This window comes from Hippocampus comes, unplaced genomic scaffold (genome assembly GCF_001891065.2).
Source record: "Hippocampus comes isolate QL1 unplaced genomic scaffold, H_comes_QL1_v1.1 scaffold333, whole genome shotgun sequence".
Lineage (NCBI taxonomy): Eukaryota > Metazoa > Chordata > Actinopteri > Syngnathiformes > Syngnathidae > Hippocampus > Hippocampus comes.
In genome coordinates this window covers 25,635-40,136 of record NW_017805386.1, presented here as the reverse complement: position 1 = coordinate 40,136, position 14,502 = coordinate 25,635, and the positions used below count along the sequence as shown (strand labels likewise).

Here is a 14,502-nt window from a genome sequence, read left to right as displayed (position 1 = left end):
ATATATATATACACACACACACACACACACACACACAAAACAGTATCCGGGGCGTATCCGATTTGTTCCAAAAACAGTATCCGGATCGTGACTTTTATTCATTTATTTATTTATTTTGTTTGTGTGTTTGTTTGTTTTTACACTTGAAACACTGTAATTCTCTTTTTTTTTTTTTTTTTTTAATTGACACGACGACGCATGAAGTATCTCATCTCAGGTACAACACATCCAGTACAGATGGAAAAGAAAGAAAGATGTTTTTTTTCTTTTTTGTTTTTTTTTTGTGGAGGGGGATTACATTGAAAGCAGCAGCGTCCTTCACAAGCGAGTACGTGACGTGGATCGTAAAGAAACAACTTTCCGCCACAGGTGCACGGGGTGAATTGTGGATGACAACCTCGGAGACATTGTTATTTTTGTCTTTTTTTTTTTTTTTTGTTTTTGGGTATGTTCTTCAAATTCCTTCCATGCGCTCGAAAATGAACAGGAAGCCTCGCCGGCCGGCCAAAGTTACGGTGGTACAGAAATCAAACAAAGTTTCTAAATAACTACAAAGAAGCAGCTAAATATATCAAAATTCCCCTTGTTCTTGTTGTTTTTTTTTTTTTAATCGTGGGCTACCAATACAGCAAAAGACATTCAGGAGCAGTAGAAAACATTCATGCAAAGAAAGCGTTTTCTTTGTTTTTGTTTTTTTTTCCCCCTCCAAGCATGAGAGTCACCAACACGGGTGCAACGAGCTTCATCGAGAGAGCCCGGCAACAGTCGCGGCCTTGGCTCGTTATTGGCGCCGTCCTCCACCGACTTGATGTGCTACTACAGTCGATGGAAATGATGCCACGCAAAGTCCTGTCCGGTCCTTGGAGGAGGCGGTTCATTGCAAATTTAGTTCTGTCCCCCCCCCCCCTCCGCAATTCATCGTCTTTGAATTATTGCAGACGAATCACAGCCGTTGGAACGAGTGCGAGATTGATGACGACGCTATAAAAAAGGGGTGGGGTTTTTCTCCTCATTTTTTTTGGGCATCGCTTCTGTTGTTTTGTATGTGATATACATATAGAGAGATTTCGAGAGATGTCGTCTACGTTTACAATCATTTTCTATGCGGCAAACAATCAAACGGTTTTCAGTCCAAACGAATCGTCTAACAAAAAGGATCAACTAGCGCCTAACTACTATAGTCATAGTATGATGGGTTTTTTTTTTTTATTTTTTAAACATACAAAATTCTCCATTTAGTTTTTTTAAACTCTTAACAATCAGATATTTTCCGTTATCCCCTCCCACCAAAGTGTACATTCAGTCTTACACACACACACACACATATATATCTAGATATATCCAGTTACAGTTCTTCCGAGCGGATGACGTGGAACAGCGTGACGTTATAAAGCACCTGGTGGCCGTTGTTCCAAGCGTAGAGGGCGCGGTCCCGCGGGTTGTAGTCCAGCATGGAGATGTGCGAGTACTTGTTCTGGAAGGCGATGTCCATGTACTCGTAGGTGGAGGAGTTGGTGGAATAGGCGTAGTAGACCTTGGTGCCTCCCGAGTAGCCGTTGGTGACGTAGAGCGTGCCGCAGATCATGAAGGACTCGCCGGCGCTCCTCTTGGGGTGGTTGGTGGTCCAGCTCTTGACGATCTGCAGCGTGTTGGGGTTCAGCTTGCTGACGACGATGTTGCCGGCGTTCTGGTTGGTGGCGTAGACGGCCCACAGGCCCCCCTCGTCCGCCATCAGGTCGATGTCGGAGTGGCCCCCCCAGGCGTAGTGGTAGGCGTTGTTGAAGCCGGCGTAGTCCAGCTGCCGGGACTTGCTGATGGCCGAGGTGCGCAAGTCAAACTTGATGATGACGTGGCTCTGGAACTTGTTGAAGTAGATGGAGCCGTTGTAGACCACCTGGCCCGTCCCGGACCACGGGTGGGGGAGTCGGTGCGAGGTGAAGTTGTCCGTGCTCATGAAGTCCCGCATGGACTTGTACTCCCGCACGAAGCGGTTGTTGTGATAACCGTCCATGTACCAGACCTGCGAGTCACAGCAGAGGCGGACGCAAAGGAGTTAGGGGCCCTTCCCCGCCACGTCTGCCCTCCGAGATATCAAAGAGGCGTCGGCGAGTCCTCGCGAGCGGTCGTGCGCTTGCTCCGTATTTCTTTGATTGAATCGAACGAGGTGTGACTGAGCTTCAGGCGCTTCAGACCTCTCGTGCCCGGATCGGAGACTCTCTGAGACTGCCTCCGGGAGCTGCAAATGCCGCCGCCGGCAATTGAACCGGAGCCCGGCGCGTTGCCCGCTTGAATCTGCGGCTCACTTTGGCATACAGACGTTACCAAGACGCCGCCACATTTCGATTTCTAATCAAAGATGTTGGGAAGGAATAAGTCGTTGATTACTCTGGAGAGCCAAAAAAGGGCCGTATCAAACGACGGCGGCACGCTCGGGTCAATTACCCGCCGCTTCCGGCCACCCATGAGAATAGAACAGCGGATCTTTCATGCGATCTGCTTCTCATGTATTGGCTTCCAGGTAGCCTTGGCGCTGTGCTAAATATAACACGAGGTCAGCAATTTGCAAGCGGAAGCGGCCCCCGGCAAGCAATTTGCATCTTCATCCTCCCGACGTGACATTGAAAGTTGGATCGCTGCTCGCCGGGCTTCTGTTGCGCGCCCTGCTTGCGCCTGGTTAAATCCGCAAAGATTTCCATCTGATATTTGCATTTTCTCATCGCGGAGTGAAAGTGCGGCCGCGGGTGTTTTGGGGATTTGCGATTTCTTTTGCAGCGCTTACAGCCCGGCGCAATCTGGACTGTTCGGGCGCGTTCCGACCGAAGACAAAACGACAAAATGATGCGATTGCGAAGCATCCGACCGAGGCCGACAATTGTAAATATCAAATCGGTTGAAATTTTCTTGGCAAATTAGGACGTTGGACATCTTTTCATTCATTCATCAGCACCACTCTGGTTTTAGGCGCTTGGAGTTTGGCCGTTGTCCTAACCTCGGAGATGGAGTCGACAACAAAGGTGGATCATTTTAGGACTTGATCGACACTGCTGCTTTGAGGACAAGGGGAAAAAAAACCCAAATCTGCCAGTCAATAGGTAAGATCTGTTTGAATTTTTTTTTTTTTTTTGACCCGGACACTTAGTGCGCATGCCGCCACGAGTTGTGTTTCTGCAAGTGACTCCCGTGCTGCCCGTTGACGGTTGCTCGCGTTGGCCGAAGAAAGCGGTTGGTGTCAAATGCTAACATGGATTGCACCCCAAAGTTGAGTCGTCAATGATTTCAAACGATTTGTCGATCGGAGGTTTGGTCAAAGGTACGCGCAGTCCATCGATCCGCCGTTCGCGCTGACTCATAACATCGTTGCGATTGTAATTGCAGAATTCTCTCGGAAACGAGATCATCGTGAATGGGAATATTTTCCAGTGACGCGTGTCATTTTTCTTTCCGGCCCCGAAATGGGCAAAGGTTGGCTTTTTGCCTTTTGGACACTAAAGAGTTTTAAAAGTTCCTACCCGCGTGTCTCCTTCGGGCGCCAGGGGATCCGTCATCCACGAGCCGAACCTGGACCCCGACGTCTTGACGGTGATGGGCTCGCCGATGCCCGTCAGCTTGCCGCATGCTGCAAAGGACAAGAGGTAAGAAGGCGGGAGCCAAAAGCCATTCTGGGGGGGCGCTTCGTCTTCAGCGTCCCATCCGTTAGGCCAAGATTTCATTTGTTTGACATCCAAATGAGTTTGCCAGAAGGATGAAGGGAGCCGGTCGGTGTCCATCTGGCCTCTCCCTCCGCCTTCGTCACGGCCAAGAGATGATTGTCGTTAGTCCGCTCACACAACAGGAGCCGCTCGGTGTAATTGCCCCCCCCCCCACCCCCGACCCCTCGACATCAAGAGCATTCTGAATCTAATGAGAACGGATTAGGGCGGGGATACGAAGCAGCACTCGCCGTTGAGCGCCCGTTCCTTCGGACGCCGTTTGGGCCGAGCGAATGTCAATTAGCCGCTTTGGATGAGGTCATTCGGAATGAGCCGTTCTGGCCGCGCTCAATTCGAGACGAAGTCGTGATGGCCGTTAGCCCCTTTTGCACATATTTCCAGTCATTATCCACCAACGGCACAACTCGGCGACGCTCTTTTAATGAAGCCCCCGAAAACTTCCCCCGCTGTCAAGTGCTCCCGATTTGGCATCTCCATTTCCGAACGGTCAAGCGTTTCCGTGCGCGAGGCGTCATCATCAAGTGACTCGTGATTCGGGGACGTGACGGCGGCTGATTTATCCATTTGATTATCGCCCGGCGAGCAGGCGCGTCCCCTTGATCGATGGTCACCGCGCCCCACCCCCCTCGCTCCCATTTCCTGCCCGCCTCGGCTGCGCCGCGGGACTCTTGCGGTACACAACAAAGGTCGAAGGACGCAATCGACTTTCACACTCTTTCGCTCTCCCGCTGCGGAAAATCTCCAAAGGGATTTGCCAAAAAGCCCCTCGAGCCAGTTGGACTTGTGCAAATCAAGTTTGGTCGGCACGTCCGTCATGAGCGGACCCAACAGCTCGTCTCAAGAAGTCTGCCATTTTGTTTGGAAGTCGCCACTTTGGGGCCATTTTGCCTTTTCCAAAGTTGCCCTTCGCCCCCAGCAACACATTGCAGGTGGACATAGCAATCACGACAAGACCCCCCTGAGAAGCCCTTTTGCAGGAAGCCCACGACTGGGTTTGAAGTGACCGCGTGGGGGCCGTTTTGACCATTTTCAGGCGTCCTCCAAAAGCAAACGGCATCAGTTCTTCGAGCCCGTTTCCATATTTGGCAGACCCGTCGGCATGAGTCGACGGGTCAAATTCCGATCGCTGCCCAATTTGAGTTTTGCATACTCGCCCAACGGCTGACGAGAAGTTGCGCGTGGGTGGAGCTTAGCGAGGACGTTTGCTCACTGGCCATGAACAAACTGAAGCCCCGCGAAGTTCCTTTCGAAATCAAATTCCAACGGGGGGTGGGGGGCGTCGCGGCTGGCGACTTGCATTTGACTCTTTCCTCTCTCCTTTTTTTCCTTTTCTGTTCTGCTGACGCCAACGCAGCTTATTGACCTTCACGACTGAAATCTCGGCTGCGCCTTTTGTGCCGAGACGAAAGCGCCGGCGGGCCTCCGTTGCGTCGTCCCTTGCTGGGCGACCTCGTCTTTGATCTCATCTTGTCTCGTCTCGGCGCGCGACGAGCCTCGAATCCGCTCGCATGGGCCCAGAATGTCACACGCTTGCCGAGTCCGTACGGCCACACCGATGGAAACCGAGCAAGGCGTTCTCTCCCAATCGCTTAAGGCCGCGCTACCGACAAACACGAGGGAGCGAAGCAAACACGCGCGCGCGCTCCTCCCCCTCCCCCACCAGCAAAGCCGAGCGCAGATGATTGCAGATTAAACCAACCAAAGCGGGTCAGATGCTGCAGAGGAAATAGCAGAAATGAGCTTGGCGACATCGGTCTAGATGCGCGGCGAAAAGCATTCCTCAAAAGCGCCTCTCGCGGCATCAATCATCAGAAAACAAAAAACCAAAACACAATAGGAGCGCGGAGACATAATCTACCCGCGATTTGCGGCGTCTTACTCAATGGAGCGTGGGCGTGCATCCATTAGCGCCGAGACTTGCGACGGAGGTGTGAAGACGCCGGCCACGGGCCGCGAAGCAAAAAGCTTCCCTCGGCGAGTCTGATGATTTGCTCGGACATGGCGCGCAAGCCCGATCGTCTGGTTGAGACCCAAGTCAAGGAATGATGTGCGGACGTTACAGGACATCGCCGCAATGACGCCGCGCCGGCAATGTGACGATTGAAATCCGGAACGGGAAAACAACGTGGGCGTCCCTTTTCGAAATGGAATCCACCGCGCGCCGAATCCGACCCCAACTTACCGCGATTCCTCAAATCAGGCGCGCCTCCGATCACCGCCGGGTCGAGCGGTCCACTTGAAGAAGCGCTTCGGCGCGCCTACCGGCCACGCCGACGCCAGGAAAAAAAAGGATGAAACAATCCGAGCGGAATGATGCGGTGCCATACGGATGGCGAAACGGTCCCTTCTCGGCGTCGGATGCGGACCCTTTTTTTTTTTGGACTGTGTGAATGAACAAAGCAAACATCGTGTGTATTTGGATAGAATGTGTCTTATTTGTATGAGTCGTTCATTTTGCCCATAAAATGGGCTGTTTTGGGGGCGGAGCCGAAAAAAGCCAGAGTTGAAAATTGGTGCGCGGATGTTGGTGGCAATGGAAAAGTGCGTCAAGAAAGAGCAAAACGATTGTGTGCAGTCGGTGGGACTTGAGGTGAAGGGCCAATTTGACCTGCCACCTGTCATCGCTTTTTATTCACAAAGCCTAACAGTCACCGTTACAGCGTCATTTATTTGTGGTGTGAAGACCTCTCTGTTTTTTGAAAAATAAGAAAAAAAAGGTTTGTGTGGGTGGGGGGGGGCATCGTTTGGTTTTGCGAAACTTATTAACTTAACATGCTTTTGGAAATCAGATTCATGGGTTCATTTGGGGAAAAATAACCAACCCCCCAAACAAACGTACCGATGAATCGATCCTAAAAATAACGGTTGCAGTCGCAGCCCTACTCGACTGACCAAAAGTGGCCACGTCTGCTCTTACGTTCGCTTTGAAGTCTCGGGTCGCCGTCGTACTCGCGACGCAGCGCCGGCCCGTGTTTTTGCGCGCCGCCGATGCGCCCGAGCGTCCTGTCTGGGTGCAGGTGTGTGCATGTGCGTCTGTGGCCTACCCAATTTTTGCATGCACGCTCGCAGCCTCTCCTCGAGATTTGACACTCGGCTGTGGAGCTCCTCGTAGTCATAGGCCCCCATCTCCTCTTGCAGCCCGCTTAGCACTGACGTCAGATTCTGGACCTCCTCCTTAAACTGCAATACCAATTTGGCATCGGCCTTGTACTCCACCAACACGGGTATCAACGGCCTAAGCTCCTCCATTTTCGCCTTTATGGCCTGAAAGGATTAGAATAAGCTCGGTTGAGTGTCAAGCGCTCCTCCAAAGCAAACCCCCCCCCCCCAAAAAAAACCTGTCTTTTCCTAGCTACACTAACACTAACCTGCCACCAACACCCGCTGTGTGTTCAGAGTGTACCTGTGTGTTTGTATGTGTGTGTGTGTGTGCGTATGTGTGAGTGCACACGCGCATGCGCACAAACCCAGACTGTTTTTTGATTTCTTTTGCTCTCGACACTCCATCCCGGCGGTGACCAGCCGCTTAAAAAAAAAAAAAAAAAAAAGAATAAAGAAGCCAGTCTTCGGTACACCAGCAACAAGTGGGAAAGCTCTTTATTGGTCATCGTCTTTTGAAAATGCAACATCGTAGGAAGGATTACATGCTTTTTTTTTTTTTTTTTTTTTTTTTTACATGTCACACACAACTGGAATTTTCCGTCTAGTTTTTTTCAAAATAATGAATTAATTTTTTTTTTTTTGTTGGATTTTTCGAGTAACCAAATATGCATAGACAAAAGCTCCAAAGCAAGTAGAAGGAAATAACAACAACGAGAGAAGATGAATGACATTTGGGAGTCAAAGTAGAGGGGGGGGTTAGGGGGACAGCAAGAAGTAACATGCAGGAAGAAATCAGTGGTGTGGGCAGGGGCTGGTCTGGTTCTCAATGCTTGCTAAATAAACTGCCCCCCCACCCCACCCCAAAAAAACTCTCACTTGGGGGCAAGGGAGAAGGGTGGAAAAATCTGGATTTTGACCTGCCTCTTCTTCCCTGTGGCTCTTTCTGTTTCTCTGTTTCTCTCTGTTTCTGTCTCTCTCTCTTTACATGTCTTAAAGTTAGCCCTGCAAGCAAGAAAACGACAGGCTGTTGATAGCGGCTTGCTAACCTTGCTAGCAGACACACAACAAACAAAACGCGCAAGATTTGTGACATTTTTTTTTTTTTTTGCACAGAAAAAACAGCAACGGCATGCATTTGATGGGAAGGGCGTTGCGGTTGCGGTGTTAAACGTGCAGCCGGGTCGGGCGTCGCACAGTCGATGGAAGATGGAAGGAGCTGAGAATGCCAATCTTCCTCTTTTTGTGGGGGGGGGGGCGGCATGACATATGTGTCACTTAAGGCAAATTGTAGCAAAGTGGCTGTGTCTTGATTTTTTTTTTTGTGGGAAAGGAAAATAAATGCCTCACCACCGTGTGTGTGATAACAAACGAACACAGTGGCATTGTTTTCAATATTTTGTCAGGAAAGCATCGCGACCAAATGAACATCGGCGTTGTGTTTGAAAGCTTTTCAACTTTAATGGCACGTGCGTCGTCATCGTTGACGTTACGGATGTCTCGACCAGCAGAGGGCGCCATGCTGCGCCGCTGCTTAAGCGGCCAGCAGAAGAAATTGAAACGGGAAGTGAAGCTCACGCTTGGAGCTCGGTTTGCTCGAGTCCGAATTCGAGCAGGTCTCTTAAGAAGTTAGCATTCTTTCAAATGTGCCGCCCCCTCTTGGTTCAGAGTGTGCAGCATCACGGAACAAAGCTTCGGTAAGACTTTTGGGAGGGATTACGGAAAAATATGCTGGCGCTCAAAAAGGCGGGGGCGCTCGGAAATGTTTTTTTTGGGGGGATGAACACCGTTTTCATGCACTGAAGGTCATGAACTCATCGGAAATGCACGCTTGCGTTTTCTTGGCAAAGCGTGCCGTTGTCTTTCGTGTGCGCGGGATCGGAGCGAACGGATGGGATGACGTCGAGGATTTGCTCTTACCTTGTATTGCTTGGCGACGTTCTGCATGTGGTTCTCCTCCACCTGCTGGAACTTGGTCTGCAGGCCGCGCAGCTGCACCTCCATCTTCTCCACGTATTGGAGCTCCCTCTGGGTTCTCTGGTCCAGCACCTGGATGGACTGGGTCATGTTCTGGACCTGCCGGCAAAGCCGCGTCACGGCGCCGCCTTTCTCTTTTTCTTCTCGCGCGACCCACTCGAGAACGGGGCCGGCCCCTTACCTTCTCCAGCAGCTGCCTCAGTTGCTTGGTGCGGGCGTCCCTGGAGCACATGGATTGTTGGGGCGCCACCACGGTGCAGACGCACCTCCCCTCGCCGTCCTGGCCCGAGCTGTACACCTGCCACGACTCCTCCGGGTTGGCCGGCAGCACCTGAAGAGCGGGCGGAAGCGGCGGCTGAGTGGCCGTGCCCGAAGAGCTGACCGCAGGGGGTGCGGATGCTCTCGTTCGATTCGGAAAGCGGTCATCGCTGACCGGGAACGATCGGTGAAGCGCGATACGCTCGGACTGAGACGAAAGTCTGCATATGTCGGGGAGGAGCTAAGCCGAGCCGGGGGCTCGGCAGGCAAAGTGACGGAGAGTCACGTTTCCGTCGACCGAAATGTCCGTTTCTCTTTCCCGTCGGGTTGTTTTGTTGAACAGCCGCTCTTCAGTTGTGCGAATGGCAACAGGTGCCGTCCGGATGGACCTTGTGCCACGTAGCGGAAGGAGCGCGTCATCGCCGGCGTAGATCGATGAACAAAGAGGCGTTTTTGGAGCAAATGAACCCCGGTCGACCCGCCGAAGCGAAATGTGTCGTGACGCGGCGGCGCTTGCGAGTCACGCGGGCGGAAGCTGTCGGCGAGCTTCGCTATTGCACGGTCGGATAGACGGACGGGAGCAAATGGAAGAAGGCCCCGATGCCCGATCAACCCGCGCAACAAACGGCGGATCCGGCGAAGCAAATCAGTCGTTTTCGGAGCGCGTTGCAATCGTTGATTTGCGGGAGAGCGTTTCCTGAGCGACGGACCGAGCTGAGCAAGTGGAAAAACCTTTCATCGTCCAGCAAATCCCGCGTGCACCCACTGCTTTCATCAGTGGGAGGAAGCTGCGAACAAAGTGGGGGGGCAGGGGGGGGGGTCGAAGCTGCGCCGTTGTGCTGCACCGCCAGCCTTTGGAAAAAGCTCACGTGCTGCTTTTAGGAAAGACAAAGAGTTGGACCAACTGCAAGATTGTGTCACCCCTTTTCGTCGTGCAAGAACCCAAGCCAACGCGGTCCCGACGGGCAGAACCGCCGACCGCCCTTCGGCTTATTCAACTCTCGGTGGATCTGACCGCCGTCTGCGACGCGTCAGCCTCGGGTTTTGCCGCACGCTCTTCGGCGGACGTAAGACGCAGATGAGCCAGTTGTCGCCAGAGTTAGGAAAGCTACGACGGGAAGTGCGGTCTCACCTCCTCCTCCTCCTCGGCGGTCCCGCATCGGATCAAGAGTTACCCGAAGGTGGTAAAAGGGCAAACCGAACGGGTGGGCGCGCACTTACTCCGGTGCTGCGGTCCAGGTAGCCGCCCTGCGCCACCGTCAGCTTGGTGGTGTTGAGCCCCACCAGCGAGGGCAGAGTCTGCGACATCCAGTTGGTGATCATGGCCATGGTGCTGAGCACCACGCCGATCTTGAGCAGCGGAACCGACATCTTCTTCTTCCCCCGCCGCCGTGCCGAAAGCGCGCCCCAACTCACGCCGTCCTCATCCTAAGCGGCTTCGGACGGGGATCGCGCAGCCCGGACCGGCTCGCCGCTTCGCACCGGGACCCCGGCCGGGTTGCTCTTTTGTCGCGCATCTTCCTCTTCCGGCGGAATCTCGGGGCTGAAGTAAAAGAACGGGCGCAGGATCCCGCGCGTGGCTCGGCTCGGCTCGGCTCGGCTCTCTCCCGCGCACTGGCCCCTCTGCCCGATGCGCCTCTTTACGATTTGCTTCACGCCCACAAGCCGCCTCCCTCCCGCGTGCCGTCATCGAGAGGCTGCGCGCTCCGAGTAGATGAGAGCAAAGAGGGGGAGGAGGTAGCGCCGCAGAGGAAAGGGGGGGGCGGGGGGGGGCGCTACCACGCATCTGTCTCCAGACGCAATGATGTCAGCCAGCCCCCTGGAAAAAAAAAAAAACAAAAACCAATCTGCCATTGCACTTTGATCCGCCCATCGTGCCCCCCCTCCCCTCCCCCCAGCCGGGATGACAAGGAGGCATTAAGCAGATGCGGGCGAGGAGATGCTGCCCGTTGCTGTGGCAACACAATCTCCACCCTCCACTCCGCCTCTCAATTCAACTCCAGGCTTGTCCTGTCGCTTCTCTGACGGGTGCCGAAATGCTTTCGACCCCTGACGAGGGTTGAGCTGTTGGTGTCTTGGACTCTGGCGCCATCTGGACGCTCAATGCGGTACTGCGGGTATCTCGAGGACTCCGTCCGGGTCCATCCGCCCGTTTTCCGTAGCGCTTCTCCTCACAAGGTGTCCAGGTCAGCCGGAGCCTGTCCCGGTTGACACCCTGGACTGGATAATGCGAGGTCTGGCATATTTGTCCAAGTCGGACAAACGAGCGCTCCGAGTTCCCGAGACGCGAGCCATCTTTTTAAAAAGTAACATCGCAGCCCGCGCTGCGTGACGGTGAGGAGCGGTTGCCGTGACAACGCCAGCGCACACACATTCCCGCTCCGGGCCCGCGACGACAAAGCGGCTCCCACTCTTGACGGCCGCCCACGGTGGACGCTCGGTCCGCCAAAAAGAATCCGCTTGTGCGGCGGCATTTCTTTTCTTCTGTCCTAAATTGTTGATGAACCGTGTTGGCGCGGCGGCGCTCCCTTGTATCGATTTATCGTCGTTTCCGTCAGCTGACACGAATAGAGTGTCAGCATGAGCGAAATGTAGGCGCACCTGCAAGACCGCGATGGAATCCAAATCAGCGATTGGCTGCCGCGAATCGATCGCCTGGATCGACGGAATATCCGTCAAGGTGATATGACGCCGATATTTTCCGAGCTCATCGAATGAGCCGCGAGCTTCGTTTTAACGGTGCCGCCATTCAGAGCAAAGTTTTATCACGCACGGTCGGAGGACTTGATTGTCCGCTTTGATCGACCTGACAGATTTTCATCAACATCGGATGTAACGATCAAAGTTTCGTCTTGTGGAAATGTTTTAAGAAACATTTCTTTTTCAATTTTTAAACGTCGGAACAAACATTTCAAGCATGAGGGAAATTGACGTGCGAGTTTTCCGAAACTGAAAACGCTTCCAAATTTCCAATCAACACGGTGAACGGATTTTTAGGAACGCGGAGGTCAACAAATCTCGCTCAAGTCTTCTGAAAAAAACCCTTGAAGACATTTTAGTCTTGAGGGCGCCCAACGTGAAAACAACGTCAGCGTTTTGAGAAAGCGACGTCGACGATTTCAGTCTGACAGGAGCCGACTTTGCACTCGACAGATCGCATTTCGGAAACATCCTGCAGCAACTTGACGCACATTTTTGTCAAGGTTTTGTACTCCTTGGCAAAGATTGGCAAAAACACGCCCTCCTTGCCTTCTGCTCATGAAGAGCATTTGACAGTGACCCCCCCCGGTCTTTGACAGCAGATGGAGTCGGCGGCTTTTCAACGCGCCGATGCCTTCATAATCAGCCGGTGGAACAGCGCCGGGAGCCGATCTGCCCTTTTTGTATGCGAGCCGGTTTGGCCGTCTTGATCTCTTGCGATGTTTTCCTTGTAACGACTGTGAGCTCACAGTTGCGCCACGACGACGAGAAAAAAACCTGCCCCGCAAACAAACGTCCCCGTAAAAAAAAAAAAAAAAGGGCAACCTCGATCTTGACGTGAAATGGGAAGAGTTTCTCCTCGGTTCCTTTGAATTGGGATGATTGCGAGTTTGGGCACCGGTGGCCACGACACCTTGCTCACCCCGACAGAGGTCAGCAAGCAAAATTCTGCTCGCTCCTTCTCCGGTGAGTCCCACCCCTGCACACCCAAGTCGGGAAACGGTTTTGCTCGCTTATCTCTCCGATCGGCTGCTGTTTCGTCATCAGTGACTTCGCATTTCCCACCCACGTAATCCGTCATCACGAAATCATTTTACGAGCGCCGCAAATTTTTACGCACCGCCGTCCGCATTCCGCGAAATTATCGCCGCCGTTTGTGGATTATTTTGGAGGAAAACTAGCGACGATGGTCTCCCAAACGCTGAATGGTGATGTCGACGTTACGGGAATCTCACCACGTCAGAATTGACTCCACAACTCTGCAACGTTTTAACACCAAAACAGCTGTCATTGGTGTGCCATGACTGGATCTTAATATCTCAAAATGAATCGTCAATTATTCATGCGGATGGTTCAAAAATTTGAGAGGAAAGCGGCGACGTCATCAATGTTGCCCGGGTCTCGGGGATTGCTTTCCGTACACTTGAGCGCTATCGTGTTCTGCCTTCCATATATTCTGTGTGCGCTTCCAATGTCCACCGCTAGATGGCGGGGCACCGTGCATTTGAAAGAAGAAGAATGAAAACTCGGAATAATTCAGTTCAGCTTCGTTCTGACCGAGGACGATCGAGTGTCCTCTCCTCTTCAATCCTGCTTTTTCTGCCTACGGTTGTCGGTTCATTGGATCGTGGACATCTGTGGCCAAAGTTACCGACGTCCCGTATAGTGTGTGCGTGACAAGTTTAGGTGGTTAGTTTGGAAAAAGACAAAACAGGATTTGTTGACCGTCAACATCGGGGGGACGGGTCCACCGTTTGCAGCGGAGTGAGCGCCGTGCCATCCATTCCGCCGGCTCCCTCTCAATATAGCGTGCGTTCAAATGTGTTTGGATGATTCCAAAAGTGGCGTTCGGAGGCAGGATGGCGCTGCGCGGACTTGCTGCTCATCACTTTGCAAAATATGGCAAAACCCGATGGCAACCGGTCGCCCCGGGCACGCGTACACACAAACGCGCGAACCGTCTTGATGAAGCCTTGACCTTTTTGGATGACGGGATATCCGTTCCGTTCCGTTTCTGCTCTTTTTTGTTTTTTTGTCTCCACTCACGGTGTCCGCGCATTCATGGACTCGCCGAGCATGCTCACCACACCTCCAGGAGGGAATGCAGTCGTTTGAACGCGGTAAACAAGAATGAGATTTTTTTTTTCTTTTCCCCTTCAAGTCGAAGAGCGGCTCGCTCGCTCGCATGCGTAATCCCGCGAAATCGGCGTTGTTGATTTGTCCCCGGCCAATTAAAGGTCCGGATGACATTTTTAACGAGAAGCCGGGATGCAAAATGGCGATTTAAAAGGGTGGGAGGTGGGGGGGGGGGGGCAGCTTACTTGTGTGAGTTCCGTGCCCGTGACGATGAGGAGCACCAGCGTGAGGAGCTTGCCGGCGGGCTGCATCTCTCTCGCCTTCCCGAGTGTGAGGATGGAGTCCCCCGCCCCCCCCACCTTGTCGCTTTCAAACCCCTCCGGCCTCTGGTTTTCCGCCGTCGCAGGTGTCGCTCCGACGCCAAAACGTGCGCTTTCCAGTCACCGCCTTTTTCCCCTCAGCAAGCGAGCGGGCGCAGATGCATGGCTCGGGCTCCTCCGCACTTGCTCCTCCTCGCTCTCGTTTTACGCGTGGGCCAGAAGCATTCGTGGGCGGCGGCGCTACAAAGTTGACATCGGCTCGCCTAGATACGCCAGCGACGCCGCCGGTGGAGAGGCTGGCCGAGCGCGAGGCGGCGAGAGCCGGAAGTTGCAGCCCGGCGAGGGAGGGGGGGAGGGAGGAA

General features: G+C 53.2%; 1 protein-coding gene and 1 long non-coding RNA gene across 3 annotated transcripts in view; one reads left to right on the top strand and one right to left on the bottom strand.

The window, feature by feature from the left end:
- The window catches only part of LOC109517716 (uncharacterized), a 27,833-nt gene extending 19,670 nt beyond the window's left edge, over positions 1 to 8,163 (top strand). The window contains exons 2-3 of the long non-coding RNA XR_002168599.1: positions 3,534 to 3,632; positions 7,926 to 8,163. This is a non-coding gene — a long non-coding RNA (uncharacterized LOC109517716). The remainder of the gene's footprint in view (positions 1 to 3,533; positions 3,633 to 7,925) is intronic.
- olfm1b (olfactomedin 1b) lies at positions 1,312 to 14,478 on the bottom strand. 2 transcript variants are annotated; one of them, XM_019873046.1, is made up of 6 exons: positions 14,066 to 14,478; positions 8,968 to 9,117; positions 8,730 to 8,885; positions 6,755 to 6,974; positions 3,510 to 3,616; positions 1,312 to 2,020 (listed from the first exon to the last, which is right to left on the bottom strand). In XM_019873046.1, exons 1-6 carry the CDS (start codon positions 14,129 to 14,131, stop codon positions 1,346 to 1,348), a joined length of 1,374 nt encoding a protein of 457 aa, XP_019728605.1. In that variant the 5' UTR covers positions 14,132 to 14,478; the 3' UTR covers positions 1,312 to 1,345. The 2 variants fall into 2 exon arrangements, with proteins under 2 accessions (XP_019728605.1, XP_019728604.1); XM_019873045.1 differs by lacking the exon at positions 14,066 to 14,478 and adding an exon at positions 10,266 to 10,608.
- Between the last annotated feature and the right edge of the window lie 24 nt (positions 14,479 to 14,502).